At 40.6% G+C, this 26,326-nt stretch overlaps 1 protein-coding gene across 3 annotated transcripts in view; it reads right to left on the reverse strand.

Moving 5' to 3' along the window:
• Window positions 1–11,931: 11,931 nt before the first annotated feature.
• rassf5 (Ras association domain family member 5) overlaps window positions 11,932–26,326 on the reverse strand; it is a 125,844-nt gene continuing 111,449 nt past the window's right edge. For all 3 annotated transcript variants that reach the window (XM_072563677.1, XM_072563679.1, XM_072563678.1), the window contains 2 exons: window positions 22,919–23,034; window positions 11,932–17,142 (listed from right to left, as the gene is read on the reverse strand). In XM_072563677.1, coding sequence (XP_072419778.1) covers window positions 16,993–17,142; window positions 22,919–23,034 — 266 coding nt within the window. In that variant the 3' untranslated portion in view covers window positions 11,932–16,992. The remainder of the gene's footprint in view (window positions 17,143–22,918; window positions 23,035–26,326) is intronic.

Raw genomic sequence — 26,326 nt, forward strand, 5'->3', positions numbered from 1 at the left:
CTGCAGTGACTTGGGACTGAAGCCTGGCTAGCTCAGTTAATAGAGCATGTGACTAGTACTCATAGGGTCATGGGCTTGAGCCCCATGTTGGGCAATGCGTTCCATTTTAACTGAGCAACGTGGTGAGCACTGCTGCCTACCGTGCCAGGGACTTGGGTTCAAATCCAGCCTTGGGTGACCTGGTGGAATTGCCACGCTTTGGGGGGGGAGGCACAGTGGCTCAGTAGTTAGCACTGCTGCCTCACAGCACCAGGGTCCCAGGTTCGATTCCAGCCTTGGGGTGACTGTCAGTGTGGAGTTTGCACATTCTCCCTGTGTCTGCGTGGGTTTCCTCCAGGTGCTCCAGTTTCGTCCCACAGTCCAAAGATGTGCAAGTCAGGTGAATTGGCCATGCTAAATTGCCCATAGTGTTAGGTGCATTAGTCAGAGGGAGATGGGTCTGGGTGGGTTACTCTTCAGAGGGTTGGTGTGGATTGGTTGGGCCAAAGGGCCTGTTTCCACACTGTAGCGAATCTAATCTTAAAGACCTTGGTAATGATGTGATTTTTGGTCATGATATCAAGCTTGGAGGCAAAAAGGAATAGATAAGCTGTGGAATCTCAGCAGATAGTGAATTGTTCCTGAACATTTCTTGTAAATGTTAGATCCATCATGATGGTATTTTTAGAACTAGTCTTGCCAGTTACTCACCCGTTACTGTTGGAATGGATCACTTTCAGATCACTGAGATATGAAAATTAGACAGCTTCCTTTCAGAAAGCTGGAGTCAAGACATGACAATTGTGGCCTGCCTTATAGAGAAAAAAATAATTAACTTTAGACCCATGGGTTGGATGAATTAATTCACATAGCATCATTTGGAGTGGCAGTACACCATTGTACATGAATTCCACACGGGATAGACTTTGCCACAGGCTGCGTCCTGTGTAGCCCTTACTGACCATAGGGTCATGCAGTAAGGAAACAGGCCTCTTGTCCTAACTCATCCATGCTAACCAGTTTTCCCAAACTGAACCATTCCCATTTGTTTATATCACTCTAAACCTTTCCTATGCATGTACTTGTCCAAATGTCTTTTAAAAGTTGTAACTGCACCTATATCTATCACTTCCTCTGGCAGTTCATTCCATCTACACACCACCCTCTTTGTGAAGAAGTTGTCCCTCAGGTCCCTTTTAAGCAGTTTAATGACATACTCACTGGATATTTTAATGAACCTGATCATGACTGACAGGGTCATTGGGTTTCACATTTCATGAATCAATACTACTTGTATTTTTTGCATACCTTCCCTGAGTTTCATCGACTAATTTCTCAAGAACCAATATGATTCCCAAACACAGCTGGGTGACAATCTCTCCTTTTCAGATAGTTCTTTTCAATTTTTTTGTAGTTTACTTTTGGCTAAACCACCTCTTACATCACTCTTCTCCCCCCGCCCCCCCCCCCCCTTTATATCTCTTTTGGTCTCAAAAATGGTAGCAACTCAAAAGCCGAAGGAAATAAAGGTATCATACAAATATGGATGGGGTTAAATGGGACCTCACTACTTGAAGGTGATGGAGCAGGTAGGGCTGTGGGGGTAGATGAAGAAAATAACAAGGTGCATGTTAAGTTGGGAACAGAGATGGTCACAGGGTAAAAGACAAGGTGTTGAAGGAGCAATAGGGTATAGCATCTGAGGGCATAGTAGGTTACAGAAGGGGGTGATTATTGGCAGTGGCCACCATCTGGCCCCCACAGTTGAGGCCTACAAGACCATGATAGACATCAGGAAGGTGTAATCACATGCCTTGGGGGAAAGTTGGATGCAAAGTTCAATGTGGTGACTCACTAATGGAGGAGATAGGGTGAAGTGGGCTGTCATGGTGGTACAAGGTGAAAGGGGACATAGAGATTCTGGGTGGGGGTGTATCTGGTGAACTGGTATCCACCTAGAGCTGAGTTGCCTGGCATCCTTTGCTCTTATCTACATGTGAAATGCCAATGGAAAATGGCTAGGACAAGTCAGTGTCAATTTGATGTGTGAAAACAGGTTCCACATATGCTGGGTACGAGAACAGGGAAGCCTGCACTTGCAAACTGGAGCTGCATTTAATTTGCAATCATGTCAGTTTTTATTTGCAAAGTGTGCAGAGTGAATAGGCTTACAGTTCAAATATGGGCAAAAGTAATTTGCCATAAGCCATTGGTCCTTTGCAAATTGAACACTGGTATCTCAATGATACTAAAGTTAACAGTAGTGACTTAAAAAGAGGCCAGTGCTGGACACATGTGTAGCTTCCAGTGGTGCTGTGGGAGGCCGAGACCATCACTTCATCAGATGATGGAAGTTTAATGATGGTCTGTTCTGGATGCAATGATATGTATATATTTTTATGTATATATTTATTGAAAAAAAATTTTCACTCTTTTACAAAAGAACAAACCAAGAAAGTTATAAAAGTGCAAAAGTACAGAAAAGTAGAAATAATATACTATTATGTTATATTACAGTAACGTTGACAATAAACTGCCTGCTATTCTTCAAGATGCAGTCATCTCATATTTACATAACAACCCAAATTATTATAAACTCAAATTAAATAAAATAACATTAAATTAAATTACAATCCATGAAAATTAAATTACACTGTGTTGTGCTACTACATGACTTCACCTGCAGCATCTCCAACAAGGCTCCCATCTATAGGACAAACAGTTATTATACTCATATTTTCTAGGCCCCCACCCTGAGGTCCCCAGACCATCATATACGGCTGTTGTGGCTATTTAAAGGCCCTAATCAGTAATCCTTGTCTATGTAACTTAGAAAGGGCTGCCGTGGGCGGCACGGTGGCACAGTGGTTCAATTCCCGCCTCAGGCAACTCTGTGTGGAGTTTGCATGTTCTCCCCGTGTCTGCGTGGGTTTCCTCCGGGGGCTCCGGTTTCCTCCCACACTCCAAAGATGTGCAGGTCAGGTGAATTGGCCATGCTAAATTGCCCGTAGTGTTAGGTAAGGGGTAGATGTAGGGGTATGGGTGGGTTGCGCTTCGGCTTCCACACTGTGAAGTAATCTAATCTAATCTAATGTCATATAAAATTGCTTCATTCCATGGCATGACATACTTGTCAGGGATGTGCTCCATCACAAGTCTGTGCCACCCTGCAAGACCTGGAGGCTTTTCTGATATCCAATTTATTAGGGTGTTCTTCCTTGTACAGTGTGTAAGAATATTGAATAACCTCTTCCCATGCTCACCCAAAGTGGGCAAATTTGGTTGTCCCAAAAGGATGGACACCAGATCGCCCCCAACTTTCACTCCCAGAATCCTCTCCAACTCATTCACTATGGACCCCCAGTATCCGTGGATCTTGTAACAGGACCATAAGTGATGTATAAGGGTATCAATAATGTTTTTACATCTGGGATATTTCGGGGAAGATCCTTTCTTAAACTTTGCTAACCTCTCTGGCGCCATATGGGCCCTGTGTAGGAACTTCAATTGAATCGCTTGCGTCTTATTGCATACTGAAATTTTCTTTAATTTCCCCATGTATCCTCCCATGTTTCTGATGAGATTTCTTCCCCTAACTGTTGATTCCAAATCTCCATATCCCTCAAGACATTCCCTTTCAGCAGGTGATAAATGGTACTAACTGAGAGAGCACACCCAAGTTGGAGCACTCTTCGTTCTATATCCGGCTTGTAGAGCTGGGGCCAAGAGCGTGGCCTCCTTCTGTATGTAATCCATAACCTGGAAATATCAGAAAAGGTCCTTGTTAGGGATTCCGTATTTCTGACCTCATTGGCTGAAAGACATCAAGACCTCTCCCTCAAATAAATCTCACAGACAGGAAATTCATTTACCCTCCCATTTCTGATGCCGGAGTCCATTGACCCCAGTCTAAATCCTGGGGCTCCCACAAAATGGGGTGATCGGCAAGATCATAAGCAAATTGCCCTCACCCTGCCGCATTATCCACCATGCTTTTACCGCATTTTTGATAATTGGACTCTCACAGTGCTCAGCTACTGATCTCATCTTATCCATGAACAGTAAATTTATGAAGGGAACATCTTACCTGCGAGGCCTCTACATCAAGCCATATTGCCTTTGAGTCATTGTGCACCCATTTGCCTACATATGACAACAGGGTGCCCACTTGGTGTCTCTTCAGATCTGGGAGGTCCACCCCTGCCATATCCTGCTGAAGATGCAACTTGGTAAATTTAATTACGGGGCACCTATTGCACCAAATAAATGATCCAAGCCATCCCGCAAACCTCTGCAGCACCTGTTTGAGTAATGATAACGGGAACATCCTAATAGGATATAACAACCGAGGAAGCATTTTCATTTTAATCAAGGTTATACAGCTTAGCCATGATATGGGTAGTCCCTCCTATCACTGCAAGTCCTGCTTTATTCTCTCAAACTGTTGCACAAAGTTAGCTCCGTACAGTTGCCAGAAGTAAGGGGTAATAAAAATTCCCAGGTAGAGAAAACCTTTCTGTGACTATCTAAAAGGAAACTCCATTCCGTCCTCCAGCTTCGGTACTTCCACAAATCCCTCCGTAGGCATGAATTCCAATTTTGTGAAATTTAACCTCCATTCTGAATAACTTAATTTTTTTGTATTAGCTGGGGTATGGACTTTTCTGGGTTAGCCAAAAACAGAAGGACATCATCTGCAGAGAGAGTGATTTTGTGTTCCCCAACTCTCACCTTTGGTGCCATTATTTCAGGGTGCTTTTGGATAGCCTCTGCCAGTGGTTCAAGTACCAAGGTAAGCAGTACCGGTGACAGGGGACATCCCTGTCGGTTGCCCCTCTCCACATCAAAATTGCTCGATTTAACCCCATTTGTGATAACCGCTGCCTTGGAGCCTTTATATAACACTGCCACCCACCTGGCGAAGGCCCTTCCCAGACCAAAATGATCTAGAACAGCAGAGAGATATGACCATTCCACTTAATCAAAAGCCTTTTCTGCTTCCAGGGATAACACCAAACCCAGAATCATTCTCTGCTGACATATTTGCACTATATGCAACACCTGCCTGATATTATTGGAGTAGTTGTGGCCCTTGATAAAACCCATCTGGTCCTCTTTTATAATAATGGGCAGCACCTTCTCCAACCTCTGAGCCAAGACCTTTGATAGGATTTTAAAATCCACATTCAACAGCGATTTGGGTCTATATGATGCGCAATCCTTGGGGTCTTTCCCTTTCTTTAAAATAAAGGAGCTATTAGCCTCCTTAAGAGAGGGCGGAAGGCAGTCCTGGCTGTATGAATGACGATACATCTCCAGCAATGGTTCAGCTAACATGTGTATGAACTCCTTGTAAAATTCACTTAGGCAGCCGGTCCAGACGGGTTCCCAACTGCCTCTTGCACTTCCTGTACTGTCAGAGGTGCATTTAAAAGGGAGACATGATCTGCGTTTATACCGGGAGGCCCAAGTTTTCAAAAAAGGATTCCATTCGCACTTCTCCATCCCCACAGCCCTCCGACTGGTATAACTCTGCATAGAACTCCCGGAATCTGTTCATGAGTGACATTGCCAGTTCTCTCCTTAATAGACACAATGGACTGTGGAGCACTTTTCTTTCTAGCCAGGTAATCCAGGTATCTACCTGGATTATCCCCATATTCAAACAGCCTTAGCTTTGCAAAGGACACCCCTCTATTCGCCACTTGTTATGAGTGTTGTGTCCAGAGCAGCCTGGAGAGCCATGACCTGTTGTGATTTGACCATGGGTGGTCTGGTATAATATGCTGGTTCGGCTGCCTTCAGCCGGGCCTCAAGCATCCGCTGCTTCTCTCCTCTCTGTCTCCTTCTCATTGTCAAGCATGAAATAAGCATACCCCTTAAAAATGTTTTGGTGGTTTCCCAGAGCACTGATGGATTACTGGCCGCACCCCGATTCATGTCCCAAAAAACCCTAAACTCCTTTGTGATACACTGTATCAATTTGTCATCCTTCAACATAAACGGATCCATGCACCAGTGCCACGTGTCTATCACCTATCTTTGGTCTTAATATCTAAATATACTTCCACATGGTCTGAAATAGTTATGTTTCCAATCTGGCAGGCCAACACCAAGTCCAAACAAACAGACGGAACAAAGAACATATCAATTCTTATGTGGCACTTGTCCAGGTTGGAGTAAAAGGTTTACTCCAACCTGGACAAGTGCCACATTCAGGTGGAGGCACATTCACACATTCACTGGCCCCAGCTCCTCACACAAGTCCACTAACTGTCTAGACTGCCATGGTGTACCCAACAGCCCTCTTGGCATCCTGTCTACCCCAGGGTCCATGAGACAATTAAAGTCTCCTCCTATAATCGTACGGCGCATCCCAAGAGCCATTAGTTTAGAGACTGCATCAACTAAAGGTTGGAGAGGATGCGCCAGGGGACAGTCAATATTCAGGATGCCATACTCTTCTAAGTGTGTCAGTGCCTTGAGAATGATGAACCATCCATACTCATCCTTGCTTTGATCTGTCACCTGAAATGGGAAGTTCCTTCGTACCAGTATGGCCACTCCTTTGCTTTTGGAGTTAAATGTGGAAAAGAACACCCTATCATATCCCTCCTGCTGTAACTTCAGATGTTTCCCATCAGTCAAATGTGTCTCTTGCAACAGCGCAATGCTAACCCTTCCTTTCCTAAGATTTGAGAGCACCTTTTTACTTTTAATGGGGGAGTGGCACCCCTTTATATTGCAGGTGCACCACCTGAACAGATCATTAGCCATGATGATCACTGCAGCCCGCAGTCCTCCGATAGGAAGAAGCCCATTCAATGTGCAACGACTGAAGAAAAAAAACAAACTTTATTAAATCTAAGGACTATTCCTACAAGCTCTACCAAAACTACTAAAACTAAAAAACTAACCTCTACTTCTAACTTGAACAAATAAACACAAAAGTCACAAATCTCCAGAGATCTCCTCCCTTGCCCAAGAGGGCATTCACTCTCAACCTCAGAACCATCCTGGCACCTTCCTGTTAAGGCCGCGCCCCAAACCCAGGCAGTTGGGAAAAAAATATTATTTGCACTCCTACAAGTTAATAATGAATGCCCACCCCTCCCCATCCACATCTCAAGCCCACACATCTTTACATGAAAGGTGCAACCACCCCTCACCCAGCAAAACAAACAGTAGAATAACTAATAACCACCAAACAGATATAAAACATTCTGGAATTTACACCAAAGCAATACCAAGCCTATAAGGCCCGAGACCCCAAAAGGGAAAAGACCAAAGAGAAGGAAGATAAAAAAAATTATATTATGCCATTGCCTGCACGCATCCTTCCCTCCTTCCCCCTTGGCCAAATTTCAAAAATTCTTTGACCTTTCCGCCAAGTCGAAGTTGTAGAGAGGTCCCCCACGTAGCATTGCCAGGTACTTCAGAGAATATTGAATGGTTAAATCTCTTAATTTTTTCTTTATATCATCAACGGTTTTTCTTTTCTTAATTATGGCACCAGAAAAGTCATGAGAAAACATTATCTTCGAACCATTCTAAGCCAAAGCCTATGGATCTCCTCCCAGTCTTCTGGCTGTTTCTATTATTAATTGCTTTTCATTGTAATGCTGGAGTTGCACTAGAACTGGGCAGGGGCGCTGGGCGCATTCCACACTCACCCAGCCCAACTCAATCTCCAGCCCCAGCAACTCCGGAAGCCACCTCTCGAGAAAATCAGAGAGTTTTTCACCTTCTTCACACTCCAGTGAGACCAAGATCTGTAGATATTTTTCTCCGACCTCGATTTTTGAGGTCATCTATTTATTCCTGCAAGGCCAGAACCTTGCCTTCCAAGGATCAGACCCACCCCTGGGAGATCTCCATTGTGGCCTCTAAGGTTACGGTCCTCTGTTCCACCACTTCTACGCACTGATCCAAAGCCCAGGTCTCCTGCTCTTGCCTTGTTAGCATGGCAGTAATTGGTTCCAGCGCTCCCCTGATTTTTTAATGGAGTTTTGTGAACTCCGTGAGTAAATGCTGTTGCTCCACTGAACCTAAGGGTGCCACCACAGGAGTCGGGGGTAACGGCTGCAGTGTGCCCGACATAGTAGGGGAGTGCCTTGCCTGCTGTGCTCCCTTCCCTTGGATGTCTTCATTTCAGCTCCAGATCTGTTAAATCTTAATTTAAAAGGGCCCACTGAGTCAACACAACAGACTGTTCAGACTGCAGCCATCTTGAATCTCTCAATGATATTTTGATAGTTGATGTGGTCCTGGGTTGGAAAGGGGTTCATAGCACAGCAGACTCTCTCCTTTTGATGTTATGTGTTGGACATTTAGCAGCGATGGCACCTGTACCACTTGCCAAGGCTGAAGCTGAATGAATAATGGAGACACAGGTATCAGGATGCCACATGTCTCATTGTACCGAGATGTGTGTACCATCTCATCCACAGGATACATCATCACTTAACATTCTCAGAGCCTGTTTATCTCAATATAGTTCAATGATAGCAAGAGAGATATACCCAGTGGCTGGTGGAATGTTGGTCACTGTGGCTGCCTTGTTTAGAAGGCAAAGGTGGATGCAGAATGACCACGGTCCCAACAGCAAGCTGTCTCAAGGGCTGAGGAACAATCCATGGTCTTTCAGGATGCATCAGGGCTACAGTAGAACCAGAAGTTTTGACCTGACTCAATTTCCTGTGGATGAATAAAGCACAATGTTCATATGTCTCAGGACACCATAATGGAACTGTGTCAATTGCTGGAATGTGACCTAATGGTTGGGGGAGTGAGAGGCCATCTATTTCCAGGTGCTGTTAAGGTGACATCCGCATTGAATTCAGGGGAGCAATAGGTGACCTGTATGGGTCTCTCAATCATGCAGTCACAAATGCATCAGGACAGTGACCGATGCCATCTGTATGAAATCACACAGTTTGTGTTGTTTCCTTATGATAAGTTTAGTACTGCAGACTGGATGTAGAATTTGGCAATATAGTTGGCATCTCACAGGTGCTGGGTGCCTTGGTCTGCACTCATGTAGCATTGAGAGGATGGTATCGTAATGCTGCAGAACTCATCAACAGCAGGGTGTTCCATTCAGATTATGTTCAGGTAATCTGTGATCTGCTACCCACTGGCACAATGATTCATGAAACTATTGACCAATTCCCTGACCATTGTGGAATACACATATAACGATTCACTTGCTTTGGTCATTGCTGTGTTGGAGCAGATGATTGGGCTGAAGACGTTGTTTCATTATTTGGACTGGTTGTATAGACCAGACAGAATGCGCCGCATCATTTTAGCCTGCTGTTCTCTGCACAATTAAGAGCAGGCAACAAGGCAATATGATTGATGCAGGAGGAGCTGACAGAATGAGAACTGAGAACTATCTTCAGAAGAAGAGGAGAAATTTCACTTGTGCAAAACAGAGCTCAGCTATATTGGATGCTACAAACCAGACAGGACATGCTTCACACTCAGTTCCAGTTGAGTGTAGTAGGAAATCATGGAAGTTAAGGTAGTTGTTAATTATGCTAGCATTTGGTTATTGATATGGGAGTGAACAGCAGGCTTTATTGATTTCACTGTGTTCATTTTGCTGACAGTCAATAAAATCCCATCTTTGGAATTGTCCAATTGACTATGATATTCACCTAATTGACAATGCCCAGATGAGACCTGCATCTTGTCAATGGGGGATAGTAGTGGTGACTTTAACAGGGTATTTAAATGGGATGTACCTAAGGATAATTAAACAGTGACTAGAGAAAGTCAATGAGGTTGTATGTGCAAGCGTGTGTCAGGCTGTGTGTAGCAGTGTAGCTTTGTTGCTGCTGTTCAATTATGCTTACGGTGAAGGACAACACATGATTATCAACACTTGTTCAGATGGACAATGCATTTTAAAGATACCCATGTGCCAGGAATGCCACCTTTTTGGTACATATCTGGTGATTGTCAACTTTTCCAGCAATGACAAGTGGTAGAATGAGGCTTGAATCAGGTGAGATGGGCGGGATTAGTAATCTCTGAGGCAGATTTTGTAAATTGCAGTGAGATCGTACAAGGATTTATGGAAACCCTCCATGAATCTCAACAAAACTGACACCCAAAAATAAATACGATTCAGCCCAATCTTCCTTGAATGTGGGGAATGTAGGTGGCTCTTTCTCAGCTATGGGGCTGATGGTACCAGATTGCTGCTACAAATTGAAATTGATTTCTCTGCTTTTTTGTGCAGAAGTCAATTTGTCTTCCACGACACCTACACTGGCACCTTCCCCAAATATCTCACTAATTTGAAGGACACTTACATAATCAGGACCTGTCCTTTTCCAATTTTATCCCCATATTGTGAGATGCTTTCATGGACACTTCACCTTACTAAAGTGATCATCCTTGGTGAGCACCACAGAGAATAAGTGAATATAGGCTAGTTGGTCATGGATGGTTGGTTCCAATCTCTGTCCATACCTTAACATCTACAGTGTTCACTTTCCACTTATGCAATCAGAGAAAATAACTTGGATTTTCTTTTGCACTTCTAGCCCAAAGTTCGTGTGGCATAACAATTCTCTCCTATGAGCCTTACCTTAAACTGGGATCCTATCTCAGAATTAGGTTGAGGGGAAAGATTTAAAAGAGAAAGATTTAAAAGGGACCTGAGAGGCAACTTTTTCACGTAGAGAGTAGTGCATATATGGAATGAACTGCCAAAGAAAGTGGTAGATGGAGGTATAGTTGCAACATTTAAAAGACATTTTAAAAAGTACATGGATAGGAAAGATTTAGAAGGATATGGGCATAACACAGGCAAATGGGACTAGTTTAGTTTGGGAACCCGGTAAGTGTGGACCAGTTGGAATGAAGAGTCTATTTCAGTGCTGTAATGACTCTATGACACTAACTGAGCACATTCTTACAAAGGAAAACATTTGCTGAATCTACTGTGTTACAATAAAAAAAATTGTCAGCAATAATTGATAGTTATAAAGGATATTTTGTTCAAAATATTTTTTCTTCAGATTTATTGAAAGAAAGAAAGAAAGAAATCAAGATACAGTAGTTGTAAAACTTTCTAGTCTTCACATCTGTCAAATATATTTTGTAATGAAAATATGGTTGATTCCATCCTCAACTATTAGCAGCTTGCTAATAGTGATATTTCTATGTGAACAGAAACAGCATTCTCTATATAGTGTAGCATTTTATTGATCATTGCTATTTGAATATTTACATTGCAATTTACATTGTTTCCTATGGTGGTTTATTATATTCTCAAAGCAGTGTTCCTGACTGGTCAATGTGAAAGTAAATCAAGAGCCTTCAGCTCCTTCATATAAGTCAAATAATTTACTTCAGTTCTGTCTTAAGTTACTACATTGTATTGTTGGGCGTTTATCACACCAGGGTCACGTACTTGGTTGTGAAGATTTTGTTTCGTGTAGAAAGGATAATGACCTTTTTGGTTTAGGTAATAGCTCATGGTAGCAAAATCATAGTCTGTGCTATATATTATATATACACACACACACACACACACACACACACACACATACACACTAACAAATAAAATGACACAAATAGTGATCACAGGCATCAAATTGACAAATTGTCACTCTTTCACAGTTTTTCAGGGGTAAATTTTCAGCAACTTGGACAAAGGATTCATTCTTACTTGACTGGCATTCTGTGAACTTAGAATCTGGCCCAAACTTCTTGAAACAACACTTTTGAGATACTTAATTGCCAACAAAATGTTTTTCAAAACAAATCCTATCCAATATCGTCAGACAGATTAAAACATCTGATTTTGTCAGAATGTAGAACATTCAATAGATAGGTTTTGTGTTAAAAAACAAATTAAATGTTAATTTGTATCATCTGACATTTTAAATGACACAGAACTAAATTATACAACAAATTGAAAAAGAGAAGACATGATTCTTAATTTAAAATGTTTAATCAGAATGTTACAGTATTTGTTGCAAAACGCTTTCAGAAAGTTCCCTTGAAATCTGGAATTTAGATCAAGACCCCAGTAATAATGCACCTGGAATTTAAAAATAATGGATGCCAATTTTTCTCTGCAATAAAAGTTCAGAATAAAACTTTGTTTATAATATGCAATTTCTACTAATTAATTGATCTTAAAGTAGAGAATATCAGGCAGATACTCTTATGTTCATTGTTAAACCAGATTTTTTATCACCAATCATTCATATGACATAGATGTAATATCCTGCAGCATTGTACAATAAAATATTTGTTCTGTTTTGGAAGGTAACTTTATCAAACTAAATAAATTAAAAAGCATAATATAACATCTGTATTTTCTTTACCTCTAAGGGTAATGGTTTGTTGCTGTAATTTTTTAATAAAAAAGACAATTGAGAAACTGCACATGTGGAACTGTCAAAAAAAGCAGATACTGCCTGCAGTTAACTAGAATGCTTTGTTGAATATTGAACTTCACTGATCTCCTTCTGGAGGTTCAACTGCAAAAGTATTCCAATAACTTAATTACTTTTCGCCAAAGGAGATTTGTCCTTTTCAAGAGAATGCAGGTAATGACTCAGCATGTATATTGTTGTCCATTAATAACCATTTTGTAATATCTAATTATACCTTGAACATTGTCTTTTGAATCAAAAATTGGAATTTATATACACTTTGAAATATCCTGAGGACATAAAAAGTGCTTTACACTTCAAAAATAATAAATTGGTTATAATAACTACTGTTTTGTAGGTATTTCTGATTACTATTGGTGCACAGCAAGATACACATACAGGCATAAGTTACATGTTCAGTTTATCTATTTTGGTGATGTTAGTTGGGGATAAACATTGGTCAGCATTGTTGGAGAACTTACTGCTCATCTTCAACAGTACCTTGGGATCTGCTGTGCGCATCATATAGCCCAATTATTTTTGAATGTTAGTTAATCTGTTTACTGGCCTACACACACAATCCTCTTAATATTTCCATATTAAAAGAAATCTATCTTTAACCTACTGGGTTCAGATGTAAAGAGGTCACTTAGAATGTTTGATCATTCTGGATGATATGGCATTTACAAATGGCTCAGCTAAATATTATTAAAAAATTGGTAGAGGAGCAAATTTATTTGAAACAAAAAAATCAGTGGGGAAAGAAGTTAAACTAAAAACTGCATTGTTGAAAAAACTATGAAGGAAGAGGTTGCAGAATTAGTGAGCTCACCAAAAAGATTTGTGAGTGGTTTTAAAAAGAACATTTTGGTGCACAATAATTAAAAAAAAATTCAACAGATACTAGATGAATCTAGTTTCATTCATACATAGCTTCTCAGACCAATATGGGACTTGAGTAAAAACCGTTGGGAAGAAAATTTTTATTATGGTCAGAGTACCAATCTTTTCCCAACTGAAATCAAATGTGGAAATCCTTTAGAAATTGCAAACTTACTCAAATTTCTAACACAAGTTAATGTATTTCCAAATGCATGAGAGATGAGTAACAGCTTCAGGAACAGCATTGTCTAAATGCTGCATTCTAAAGTACTAATAGTTCCATTTTTTCTTGCAAAACTGAAACATTAGGAAGAAAGAAAACAAAATTTTGCAAGACATTTTTTGCTAAATTTGCTTACCTAACTAATTCAGTTTGGCTTCAGGAAAAGGTGTGTTTCAGTGCAATGATTTGAATTCAGCAGTTGTCTTCTATTCATGGTATTATATCGGTCCTTTACTGTACACTGTGTCAAAGTAATCTGAACAATTACTTTTTGCTCTGTGAAATGCATATTTGGGGGATGAATGTTTTGGACAGCAGTGGAAATTGGATGATAGCACACAAGCAGCTCATTTTACACTCCATCAACTTCCCATCAATTATAATAAAATAATCATACTGAATGTGAAATGGACTACTATTTCCTGTTTTGCACTGTCACCCAAGCTGAATTTCATCCTAGAAAGCACAAGTGTAAAATGAAGTGCCACAATGCATAGCAGTGAAATAACAATACAATTTGGTATGAATATTTTAGCAAATTCAGATATCATGTGAGGAAAGTAATACCTTAAACCATTTGGGAATGATGAAATTTAGTAAAAAGCACCCAAGTGAAAAGCTGAAAAACTATCAGTTTTTATTCTGTTGCCCTGGATCCTGAATGAAATGTATGTGAGGTACGAAGGAACATGCTTATTGTCTAACGTTGTCAATGAATTCTGAATCAATTTATCCAATTTTTATAATAGAGCATTATCAAACTCATTAAAAATTCTTAAAGATAATGTGTTTATTCCCATGGTGTTACCTCACAAAGTAATCTTCTATTATAAACACCTGCCTTTTTTATATCCCCACTAGGGTCTCGGCTTTTAGCTGCCTAGGTCCTATGTGCAGGAAACTGACTTCCTAAAATCTCCTCTTTCTCATCCTTAAAAATCAAGTTTTGCACTGCTGTCTCAGTGCCAGGGACCGAGATTTGATCTCAACCTTGGGCAACTGTTTGGAGTTTGCACATTCCCCTTTGTGTCTGTGTGCATTGCCTCCAGGTGCTCTGGGTTCCTCCCACAGTCCAAAATGTGCAGGTTAAGTGGATTTGCCATGCTAAGTTGGCCCGTAGTGTCCAGAAATGTGCAGAATAGATGGATTAGCCATGGTAAATGCGGGGTTACAAGGATAGCATTTTTTGGGGGGGTGGGTGGTAGTTGAGTTCTTTGGAGAGTTGAATGGGCTGAACAACCTCTTTCTGTAGGGTTTCTATGATAAACACCTGCCCAATTTTTCCTTTCTGGCTCAAATTCCATTTTGCCTTAAACTGCTGATACATTAAGTGCAGTACTTTGTACCAAAATCCACAAAATAGAATTAAATTCCACTTTGCCTCCAAAAGTGCCTCAGTACATTTAACCTTAACATCATTTGCTTCTATTGTGTGATTTTGCATTTTCTATGTTGGTTATCCTTTTGGCCTCTGGGACAGCTTTCAGAAATAGTATCATACCCACTAGCAAATGCCCAAACTCACTTCACCCAAAATCTGTGAAGATAGAAGAATTCCAGTAAGAGTGTGGATTGAATTAAATTATAGCTCTAAAACAGTTAATATGATAAGCAGGATCTTGGAGGCACTGTGGGTCCTGTCTGCCAGCCAAATGCCAGCAGCCCTACTGATCAGCAGTGTGCCAGATTTCCTGTACCACATCTACCTGAAGCCAGGGATCATTGAGGTATCCCAGGCTAAAGTTGAAAGGTGCTGTAAGAGGTTGACTGTTGCAGGACTTCCATTTTCCAGATCTTTGAATAAGGGGTTCCCACTGGGATCCCACAGAGATTTCCTTGCCATGCTCCCTTCATGGCAAGCATTCTACCCACTCCTAGGTGTACACAGGATGGCTCCCTTAATTAACTATTAATTGCTGACTTAAGGCTCTCAATTGATAGCACAGTCAGAAGGCCATCTAACCACCACTTTTCCATTTCATTAAATCAATCCACCATCAAATCTGCCACGAGGGAAAAGTACAAGGGACTGTCCTCACTGTGCTCACTCATTCCATTATCTAGAACTTAATCTCCATATAATTTTGAAATTAAAATTAACTTCAAGAGATAGTATAGAAATGACAGTAAAGGAAGCAGAAAAGCTACTGCTCCAAGAATAAACGATACAAGCCAATTGCCAGTCAAATAGAAACAGCAAAATTAACAGGACAAAATATTGGATTTATTCAAAAACGATTTTATGGAAGCTTTGAAAATCTCACCTTTAAAGACCTGCATTACTGTTTTCAGGGACAGGGTGTACAGAGGTCAGCAGAAGTGCAGACTGCGGCTCTTGGTGGTTCTCACATTCTTGACAGTGAATCACTCAGACTTGGAGGAGTTTTGAATAATGAAACTCTCCCTATCATGAGAGATCATAAGAAAGCCTCATAGTGTTAACCGTTGTGCACAAAGGATGTCAAAAGGCCTGCCTACAACTGAGTTAATACCAGCAATAGTGGGATGATCGTTCAGTTGTCTCTAATTGCCTACATAAGGCTCTCAATTTTCAGCAGGACAGGAAGTCTGACCATAAGCCTTCCTGTCCCTGGACTTGTGGTGGAATTGGAAAGGCAGCAGAGTTCAGATAGAGCACCACTGTACCTGTTTGAATGCCTATTGTGCCTCTAAACCATAAAATCTCTCTGTTGTGGACATTTAGGATTTCACCATTGATACCAAATAATAGAAACTTTCTCTAAATGCTCTTTTAAAAAGAGATTTCACATAGGTGCTTCATTATTAAATATCATCATTCAAGGTAATTATGTTTCATATAGCTCTCTTTAAAAGCATTCAATTAAGAAAGCTGCATATGTTCTGAGACAACTTCAATTACGTAATGGCATTCTATGCAATTCCACTCAGCTCCCCAAACATGCAACAGTTAGGTATTTTTTTAAAAAAAGGAAAACATTTTAAAGATTTTTGTCTTACATGCAAAAAGCAGCTTGCTGCTTTTAATAGACACTTCTCCTCAAGTCCCAACCAATGATTTGGTGCATTGCAGAATAACCAGAACAACCCCTTGAACACTGAATACCTTCTGCAGCTTCCAAACTGCAGGCCCACGTCTGTCATACTTATATTTTATGTAAATTTGCTATGTTGAATACTTATAAGCAAATAAACAAAGAACCTATTTAGGATTTTAATTCACAGTACTCTTCAAATAGACTTTTAAAAGTTTGTCTAGAAATGCTGTATTTATAGTTCCTTCAGTACTCAAAGGGTTACAATAGGAAACTCATGAAAAGCAGCTGTTTTTAGTCAATCCAGAGTGGGACATAGATACAGTAATGTTTCTCAACCTTGGCACCAACTCTGCACTTTTACAGTTTTAAAAGCAACATTTGTTGTTGCTTTATTGTTGCACTTGTCCCTTGAGATAATCCTGCTCACATGTCCTGAGCAATATTTAAAGGATAGTCTTATGCTTCTGTTTTTGGCTTTTTTGCAATCCAGTTATCCAGGTTTCCCAACCGTCTTCAAAGTCTGCTCCAGCTTTTGTCGAAATGTGGTGTATTTCTGCTGGACCTGTTGGATCCGTTCCTTTTCTTCTTTCTCTAGTATCATGAGGAAATTTTGCAACTCCGGCACAGTAAATGCATCCCACTGTAGGAATGAAAAAATATCCAAGGAAGTTAGTATATTATTCTAAAATATTAGCTTAAATATGAAGTACAAATAAAGCTGTTGTGAACAGGCAAGATGGGCTGAATCAGTTCTTCTCTTCAACCCTCTGGTTGAAATTCTGCTTAGACAAGGCTATATATCTCTCTGATTAAAATGTAGTCAACTAAGGATTACTGTGATGTGGAGGTGCCGGTGTTGGACTGGGCTGGACAAAGTTAAAAATCACACAACACCAGGTTATAGTCCAACAGGTTTCTTTGGAAGTACTAGCTTTCAAAGTGCTGCTCCTTCATCAGCTACCAGATGAAGGAGCAGCACTCCGAAAGCTAGTACTTCCAAATAAACCTGCTGGTCTATAACTTGGTGTAGTATGATTTTTAACAATGATTACTGTGCCAGCCAAAGTTTTTGAGTGTCTTGAAAACATAGTTTATTATTTGCTAACCCAGTTTCTGGCTCCTTTTTAAAACCTTCCAGACTATGAAGGCATTGTGGCTCGATGGTTAGCACTGCTGCCTCATAGTGCCAGGGACCTGAGTTTGATTCCAGCCTTGGGTGACTGTCTGTGTGGAGTTTGCACATTCTCCCAGTGTCTGTATGGGTTTCCTCCCACAATACAAAGTTCTGCAAGTTAGGTGAATTGGCTAAGCTAACTTTCCTGTAATGTTCAGGGCTAGGTGCATTAGTCAGGGGTAAATGTAGAGTAGAGTAATGGGGAAAGGGTCTGGGTGGGTTACTATTCAGAGGGTTGGTGTGGACTTGTTGTGTCAAAGGGCCTGCTTCCATACTGTAGGGATTGTAGGAAAGCCTCAGTCCTTTCCAGTCTAGAAAAGAGAATTCAAAAATATCAATAGTTCATATTTAGTATATTGTTTTATTTATATCATCATGACAACACTTTACAGCCATTAGCGATCATTTCAATTTGAACAACAGTGTAAAGAGGTAATACTGAATTGGTAACTCAAAGACCCCACCAAATTTCCTGCCATTGGCATCAGTGCAAAGGAAAATGTGGCATTTTGTTTAATGATTGATTAATTTGATGCTCATTACTTTCATACTGACTATTTACACCAATGGCCAAAGTTAAAATGACATCCATTGTCTGATATTGCAATGTATTAGCAGGAATCCATTCCTATGCAGGTGTTGATGGAAGTGCAATAGTGATCATCATCCCAAACAGCTAAATAGACTTTCTTAAAGAAAAGGGAATTGTCTCCAAATGTTTCTTCCTTTATCTAATGCAGGAGCTAATTCCTCATTGGATATAGTTACCAAGGTACTACTATCCTACTGTTCGATTCTCTTCTGCAATTCCTACATGTGAGTTTAGACAGTCAGTGCCAAGAAGCCAGAACAATTATATTCAATCCCATTCCCACTAAGGAGTTCAAATTCCTGTTTCACATTTTTAGCGTAATAGTTAATGCATCTGTCAACTTCCTAGATGATTAACTTTAACTAATTAAAAATGTGACAGTGAAGAATATCATTTATATAGCACATCATTTTTACAACACAGTCTAAATTTAATTTTTTGCCAATAATACACAAAGCAAAACTTTGCCTGCTATTGGAAAAACACATCAACTGCTGACATTTTTAGGCCTTTTCAAAGTCTTCCAACTTGCTATTTAGAGATGCAGCTGCAATCAAGTGTCAAATATGTAATATTCAGAAGTACAGGTGCTGAATGGTGGTCAGTGGTTAGCATTGGTGCCTCATAGCACCTGGGACTGGAGTTCGATTCCAGCTTTGGGTGACTGTATGGTGGAATTTGCACATTCTCCCATTGCTAAATGGATTTCTTCTGGGTGTTCTAGTTTCCTCCTACAGTCCAATGATGTGCAGGTTAGGTGGATTGGCCCTGCTAAATTGCTCCGTAGTGTACAGGCTATGTGAGTTGGTCATGGTAAATGCAGGGTTATGGGGATGGGGTTGGGGGGGGGGGGGGGGTGTCTTGGTGGAATGCTCTTTGGAGGGCAGGTGCAGGCTTGATGGGCCAAATGGCCTATTTCTGCACTGGAGGGATTCTGTGATTTTATTCAGCATTGTTGAAAGAAAGTACACTTTGTCAAAACTTTTTGTCTTGCACTTATCAGGCCGACTTGCAAGAAATACTATGTAAAGGGAAAACAACATTCACAGGTATAATGCATGAGGAGAGAGTGCTGACTTAATCCCAGAATTGTTAGGGTGCAGAAACAGGTATGTGGCCCATCTTGTCTCCAAATGATTACCATTCTCCTACCTTTTCCTTATAATCCAGAATACTACTTCTAATGAATTAATCAAATCACTTCCACTTAAATGCCTCAATTAAATCTGCATCCATCACATTTCCAGATCCCCAACGACTAACTGTGTTTTTCACATCATATTTATTTCTTTTGCAAATTGTCTCATGTCTATGCATCTAATTCACTGCCCTTTTGTGGAAGGGCATAATTTCTCCATGAAATGCAGAAGGGATAATAATCGTGACAGTGAGCAACTCAACGTACAAGTATGAGACATGGCTAATGTGGGAGTCATCACTATTCCTTTAACAAGATGAGACAGTGTATCATCGGTGGCTGGCATGACCAAGCTATTGGGCAGAAGGATTCAGGGGGCAACAGTAAGAGACAAAAGACGAAAGAGGCGAGTAAGAAAGTGTGGAAACTCAAAAATTATGGGATTGACAAGGATTGCAAGAATGAAAATAGGGTGGAGGTGTCCCTAGATTACCAGACTAACTTATTCTGCAAATTGTGATCCATATTGCCTTCCATCTTCATCTGAATTGTAAATATGTAATGGCAATGGATAAACAGCTGCCATTGTGCCCAGAGTGGGTGGCGTAAGTGTTTTTTTTCTGTCTGAGCACATGGTCTCCACTTGTCAGAAATGAGAAACCCTTCGAGTGGCACTAATCAGACACTTACACAGTACAGGTTAAAGATATCTATAATCATAGAATGCTGCATGTGAAATGCATGCAGTGACCAACAATGTGGAATATAGCTCCTAGCTACTAATGATCCTGACAGCAGATCACAGATTGATCAGTCATTTGTGTGAAGCAGATTTGATCATAGGCAACCTTAAAAGTGGTCTCCGCAATCTTCATTTGCATATAGATTCATAGATCTCAAGGGCATGGAATTGATTTTCTCTCACATTGAACTGTAAGTAGTCACCAATGTGCCCTTACATGCAATGCTGCTTTTTATGGATGATCTATGATATGGGGTCCAAGATATCAATGATCATTCGGCCCATGAGCTCCTACTTATATTTGCACAATATGATTTGTGCTGTATTCATCAGAATATGGCCCCGATGTCAAAATTCCATGCAGAAGTATTCCATGCTCTCCATGATAGAGTACTCCATGCCTTCACCATACAGAGGAATATGCTAAATCATCATATGATACAAATGCTGATTACTTACATTATCAATGACCCATTTCATTCAACATTTACCGCTCAGGTTCATTGGTAACATGACAAAGGAAAGCAATCACAGCAGGTTTTACTCTCACTGCTGTTTTGGTGCAAAGGCACAGAGACATTTAGGAGGAACAGATGCACTAGCAAGCCCAGGACCAGCAGCAGCCTCCAGCAGCTGCAGAAAGCCTTCACATGAAGTTACAGTTTAAATACGTGCAGGAGATTCAGAGTCTGTTATCCCCAAAGCCAATTCCTCCAGATGGGTGAGAAACAGTGATACTGCAGACTGAGGATTATCTAGCCACAGAATTATGCCAACTTAGAATCATGGAATCCCTACAGTGTGGAAGGCGGCCGTTCGGCCCATCGAGGCCACACTGAGTCTCTGAAGACCCACTCCTATCCTATCCCATCCCTGTAACCCTGCATTTCCTAAGGCTAATTCACCTAATCTACATATCCCAGGACACTATGCACAATTTAGCATGGCCAATTCACCTAACTCCTTCCTAGGTTGGACTTTGGAAGGAAACCGGAGCACCTGGAGGAAACCCACGCAGACACAGGGGACCGTGCAAATTCCATGCAGACAGTCACCAAAGGGTGGAATCGAACTCAGATCCTTGGCACTGAGGCGGCAGTGTTAACCGCTGAATCACTATGCTTGTCCCTTCTGGAATTCCTGGAACAGGATCTATGATCTGAAGGTGTGGGGGTCACATTTGTCAAGGTTGAGTGCAAAATGAAAAACTTCAATAAAAAAGTGTGATTTGTCAGCAGTCCTCAAATGTCAAATAATTAAGAACTTACTTGTCCAGAAAGCTATACATTTCTGATCACATAATTCATCACAGAATGTGGAATAATTTTCCAATAAAGAACTGTGTCTTGAAAAAAAATCATGATTTGGAGATGCCGGTGTTGGACTGGGGTGTACAAAGTTAAAAATCGCACAACACCAGGTTATAGTCCAACAGGTTTAATTGGAAGCACACTAGCTTTCGGAGCGACACTCCTTCATCAGGTGATAGTCTGATGATCACCTGATGAAGGAGTGTTGCTCCGAAAGCTAGTGTGCTTCCAATTAAACCTGTTGGACTATAACCTGATGTTGTGTGATTTTTAACCTAGAAAAAAATCAGATTTCAAATTGGAAGTTTTTGACAGGGTAGGTGTGCAGAAGATGTTGCCATTGGTGGAGCAGTTCAGAACTAAGTAATATATGGCTAACAAATCCACTAAGGAACTCTTTACATAGCCAATATGATTGTGGAAATGATCTCATTGGAAGATATAATTTCTTTTTATAGGGTAAATTGGAAAATATGCTGTTCTCTTTCAATTTAAGTTCTGAGCATTGTAAGGGAAGACTGATGAATGGGATCATGAGATACTTGGCACAAACCCTAAACTGCTGAAACTCCAAAAGAAGTTTGACTATCAGTAAGTGTCATGTCAAGGACAAAAGAGGTGACAAAATCCAGTAAGCCAGAATGAAGAAATAGATTTATATGATAATCTGGTCAAGGAAAGAGGAGATCAGGAAAATAAAGTGGAAATAGCTAATTAAATATACAGCAGTTGGTCAAGTGAACTTTTTGTAACTATAAAATTAACTGCTCAGACATGCATTGATATAACCCGTATGATCATTTGTGACAATAAAACCTGAAATTCTCATGTCAAGTAAAGATCACTCAGTTGAGCAAGATATCTGACTTTGGATGTAGGTTTGCTTGCTGAGCTTGAAGGTTCATTTCCAGATATCTTGTCACCCAAAACGGTAACATCTTCAGTGGGCCTCAGGCTGAAAATTCCTGCTTTCTATTTATATGTTTGGGTTTCTTTGGGTTGGTGACGTCATTTCCTGTGGTGATGTTATTTCCTCTGGTGAAGTCACTTCCTGTTCCTTTTCTCAGGGGGTGGTAGATGGGGTCTAACTTGATGTGTCTAACTCGATCTGGCTTTCAAGATGATTTTAGTACATGGCAAGCCCTCACCCTTACCACACCAAGCAGTTGTTGGTAAGTGGTCATGTAGTTCTTTCCAGGTGAATTCAACCCTCATTCAACTGTAACTTCCAACAATTATAGCTTGCTAGCATAATCTTACACAGGACAATCTTATGTATTCAAATTTCTTGCTTGCAATGCTGTCATTTGCAATGGCAATCAAATTAATTACCTCACGGTAATACAGAAGTTTAAAATAACATGCAAGAATGAACGCTTCTGTGGTGCTTAAATAAGAAACTACAACACAACCAGTTCTTTTATTTATTTCTGTAATCTTATTAACTTTGAAAACCGTACCTCAACTTCCCCAGTTTCATTCTCCTTCAATGCAAAACTTGAGGTATTTGTGTCCGGTCCGGCCAAAAGACGGATTAAAAGAGGATGCTCATTTTCTTTAAGTTTCTGCAGGTGCACTAACAAAGGAAATTTAAAAAAAGTGGGTGTAATGATTATAATTATTAAGTTCTCTGTGTTACACCTAAATAATAGTTGTGAAGATCAACATAATTACAAACCCTTGTGCTTTCTGCTGTTTATATCTGATTCTTAGACTGTGATACAAAGAAACAGGATCTAGAGATTCTCTTTTGGGTGCTATTAGGAAATAATGCCCAAAATATACTGGTTGGGATAACTACGGTTTACATTTCTCATAAAAGTAATTTGCATAATCACAAATTCTTCAATAAACTACTGTAACTGAATGAAGCTATTGTTATCTTCTTTTCCAATTAAATTGTAATTCTTGATATACTTGGTGATAATTTGATGCACTTTTATTAATAGATCTGAAAATAAGGATATGTAATGAGGATGAATAGGCCTCCGTCCATGAGTAAAAGTAACATAATATATTTGTAAGAAATAGTTACGTGGGGGTAGGGGGGCAGAATTTGGCTCATGCAGCCTGCTCCATTATTCATTAAAACTGTTGAGTTCTTCATGCTATTTTCCTGCCTGCCTCCCACAACTTACAACTTCCCTGTCAAACAACAATCAGCCCACCTCAGCCTTGAAACCTCCATTGTCGTCAGTAGAAGAAAATTCCAAAGACTGACAACTTGAGAACAAATTCCACCTCATCTTCCTTAAATGGGAGATCTCTTATTAGCCCCTAAATTTTCCCATCAGAGGAAATATCCTCTCAGTACTTGCCCTGTCCAGCTCCCTCTGAATCTTCCAGGTTTCAATTAGATCAACTCTTAATCTTCTCAACTCATTCAGGATAGGCCCAACAGGCTTAACCTTTCACCATAAGACAAACCGTTTATCCTAAGCATCAGACTAGTCAACCTTCTCTGAATTTTCCTGCCAGTATACTGTAAGCTACTGCAGGTATATTTCTCCTAAAGTAAGATCAAAATTGTGCAGCAAAGTGCCCTATACAGCTACAACATGATCTTCTTACTTTTGTAATTGATTCCCTTGCAATAAAGGCCAATATTTAATTTTCTTCTTAGTTACTTTTGCTGTATCTGCATGCTAACAATATGAATTAAACCAGATTTAAAATAACTCAAAATAATGTAAAACTACTACACTGAAGCATTTAACAGATTGTCAGATTTCTACTGACTTCTGAGTTAGTCGTGAGAGTAGAAGCAGTTGAATTAAATTTCTAATATTTTTAAAACAAAAATATCACAACAAAGACACAATTTGAGGGACAATACCAAATCAGTACAATTTAGAAACGAAAACAGAAATTGTTCGAAAAGCTCAGCAGGTTTGGCAGCACAATTGGAGAGAAGTCAGAGTTAACATTTTGGGTCCAGTGACCCAATTTTGAATTGAGGTGAAGGCATCAACTTTTGCTTCATCGCTAATTTGTATACTGAATTCAGTCAGATATTTAGCTCACTCATTAGAAAGAAGGCTGAAGTGGAGACCATCCTTGACATGGAAGGTCACTCCAAGATTTTGAGCGACATAGATCAGGTCAAGGGTACACACATACTCACTGACTCTTGCCATTAACTGACCAATTCATTTGTCACAGTTCTTGTCTAGTTACTGGTGACTGTGCTGCACTGCTGCCTAGTTCATAACAGGAATGTGCCACTAGTCTTGTGCAAATTTAACACCATTAATATGCTCATTGTGAAGGGTTACAAGAACTTCCTTTTTCTTTCTGTCCTGCTATCCCAGAGTGCTTGTTGCAGAGAGTGAAACGCTGGGAATTGAAGTGAGTGTGGGAGTTTAAGGAAGTGGGGGAGGGATGTATTGCAGAGTCTTGTTTCCCTTAATGTGCAGGAGGCGGTGTTAGACTGGGTTGGACAAAATTAAGAATCATACAACACCAGGTTATAGTCCAACAGGTTTATTTGGAAGCACGAGCTTTCGGAGCGCTGCTCCTTCATCAGATGGTTGTGGAGTCTTTCTAAAAGATGAAAAACTTAACAATCCAGGTTTGTTCAATATATCACTGTATGGCACTGTAATCTTTCGCTATAAATACTGTATCGTATGATCTTATATTCTACAACCAACTGATGAAGGAGCAGTGCTCCGAAAGCTAATGCTTCCAAATAAACCTGTTGGACTATAACCCGGTGTCGTGTGATTTTTATTTCCCCTTACTACTTCCACAGGTCCAGTGGGGGCAGGAGTAGACCAGACAGAACACTTCAGAAAGTATGTGGGAGCAATAGGAGCAGCTTTTATTTTATTCATCTGTGGGACTTGGGCATCACTTGCTGGTCAGCATTGATAACCCATCCCTATTTGCCCTGAGAAGGTGGTGGGGCGCTGCAGTCCACTTGCTGTGGGTTGACCCACAATGCCAATTGGGAGGGAATTCCAGGATTTTGACCCAATGACAGACGAAACAGCAGTAAATTTTCAAGTCAGAGTGATAAGTGCCTTGGAGGGGAACGTGCAGGTGGTGCTGTTCCCAAGTACCTGCTGCCCTTGTCCTTCTCGATGGAAATGGTTGTGAGTTTGGAAGGTGATGTCTAAGGATCTTTGGTAAATTTCTGCAGTGCACCTTGTAGATAGCACGCACTGTTGCTACAGAGTGCTGGTGGTGGAGGGATTGAACGTTTGTAGATGTGGAGCCAATCATGCGGGTTGCTTTGTCCTGAATGGTGTCACAATTCTTGAGTGTTGGAGCTGCACCCATTCAGGCGGTGAAGTATTCCATCACACTCCCGACTTGTGCCTTGTAGATGGTGGATAGACTTTGGGGTGTCAGTAGGTGAGTTACTCACCACAGTAAACCTAGTCTTTGTCGTGGTCTTGTAACCACTGTGTTTATGTGATGAGTCCAGTTGAGTTTCTGGTCAATGGCAACCCCAAGGATGTTGACAGTGGGGGATTCAATGATGGTAATATCTTGAATATCAACAGGCAATAATTTGAGTGTCTCTTATTGGTGATGGTCATTGTCTGGCATTTGTGTGGCACGACTGCTACTTGCCACTTGCCCGGTCCAAGCCTCGATGTTGTCCATATCTTGTTGCTTTTGAGCACGGACTGCATTAGTATCTGAGTAGTTGTGAATGGTGCTGAACACTGTACAATCATCGACGAACATCACCACATCTGACCTTATGACAAAGGGAAGGTCATTGATGAAGCAGCTGAAGATTGCTGGGCTTAGGACACTGCATTGAGGGACTGAGATGCCCTGGAACTGAGATGACTGATCCTCCACAATCACAACCATCTTCCTTTGTCCCAGGTATGATTCTAACCAGTGTTTGC

This window comes from Chiloscyllium punctatum, chromosome 45 (genome assembly GCF_047496795.1).
Source record: "Chiloscyllium punctatum isolate Juve2018m chromosome 45, sChiPun1.3, whole genome shotgun sequence".
Classification (NCBI taxonomy): Eukaryota; Metazoa; Chordata; class Chondrichthyes; order Orectolobiformes; family Hemiscylliidae; genus Chiloscyllium; species Chiloscyllium punctatum.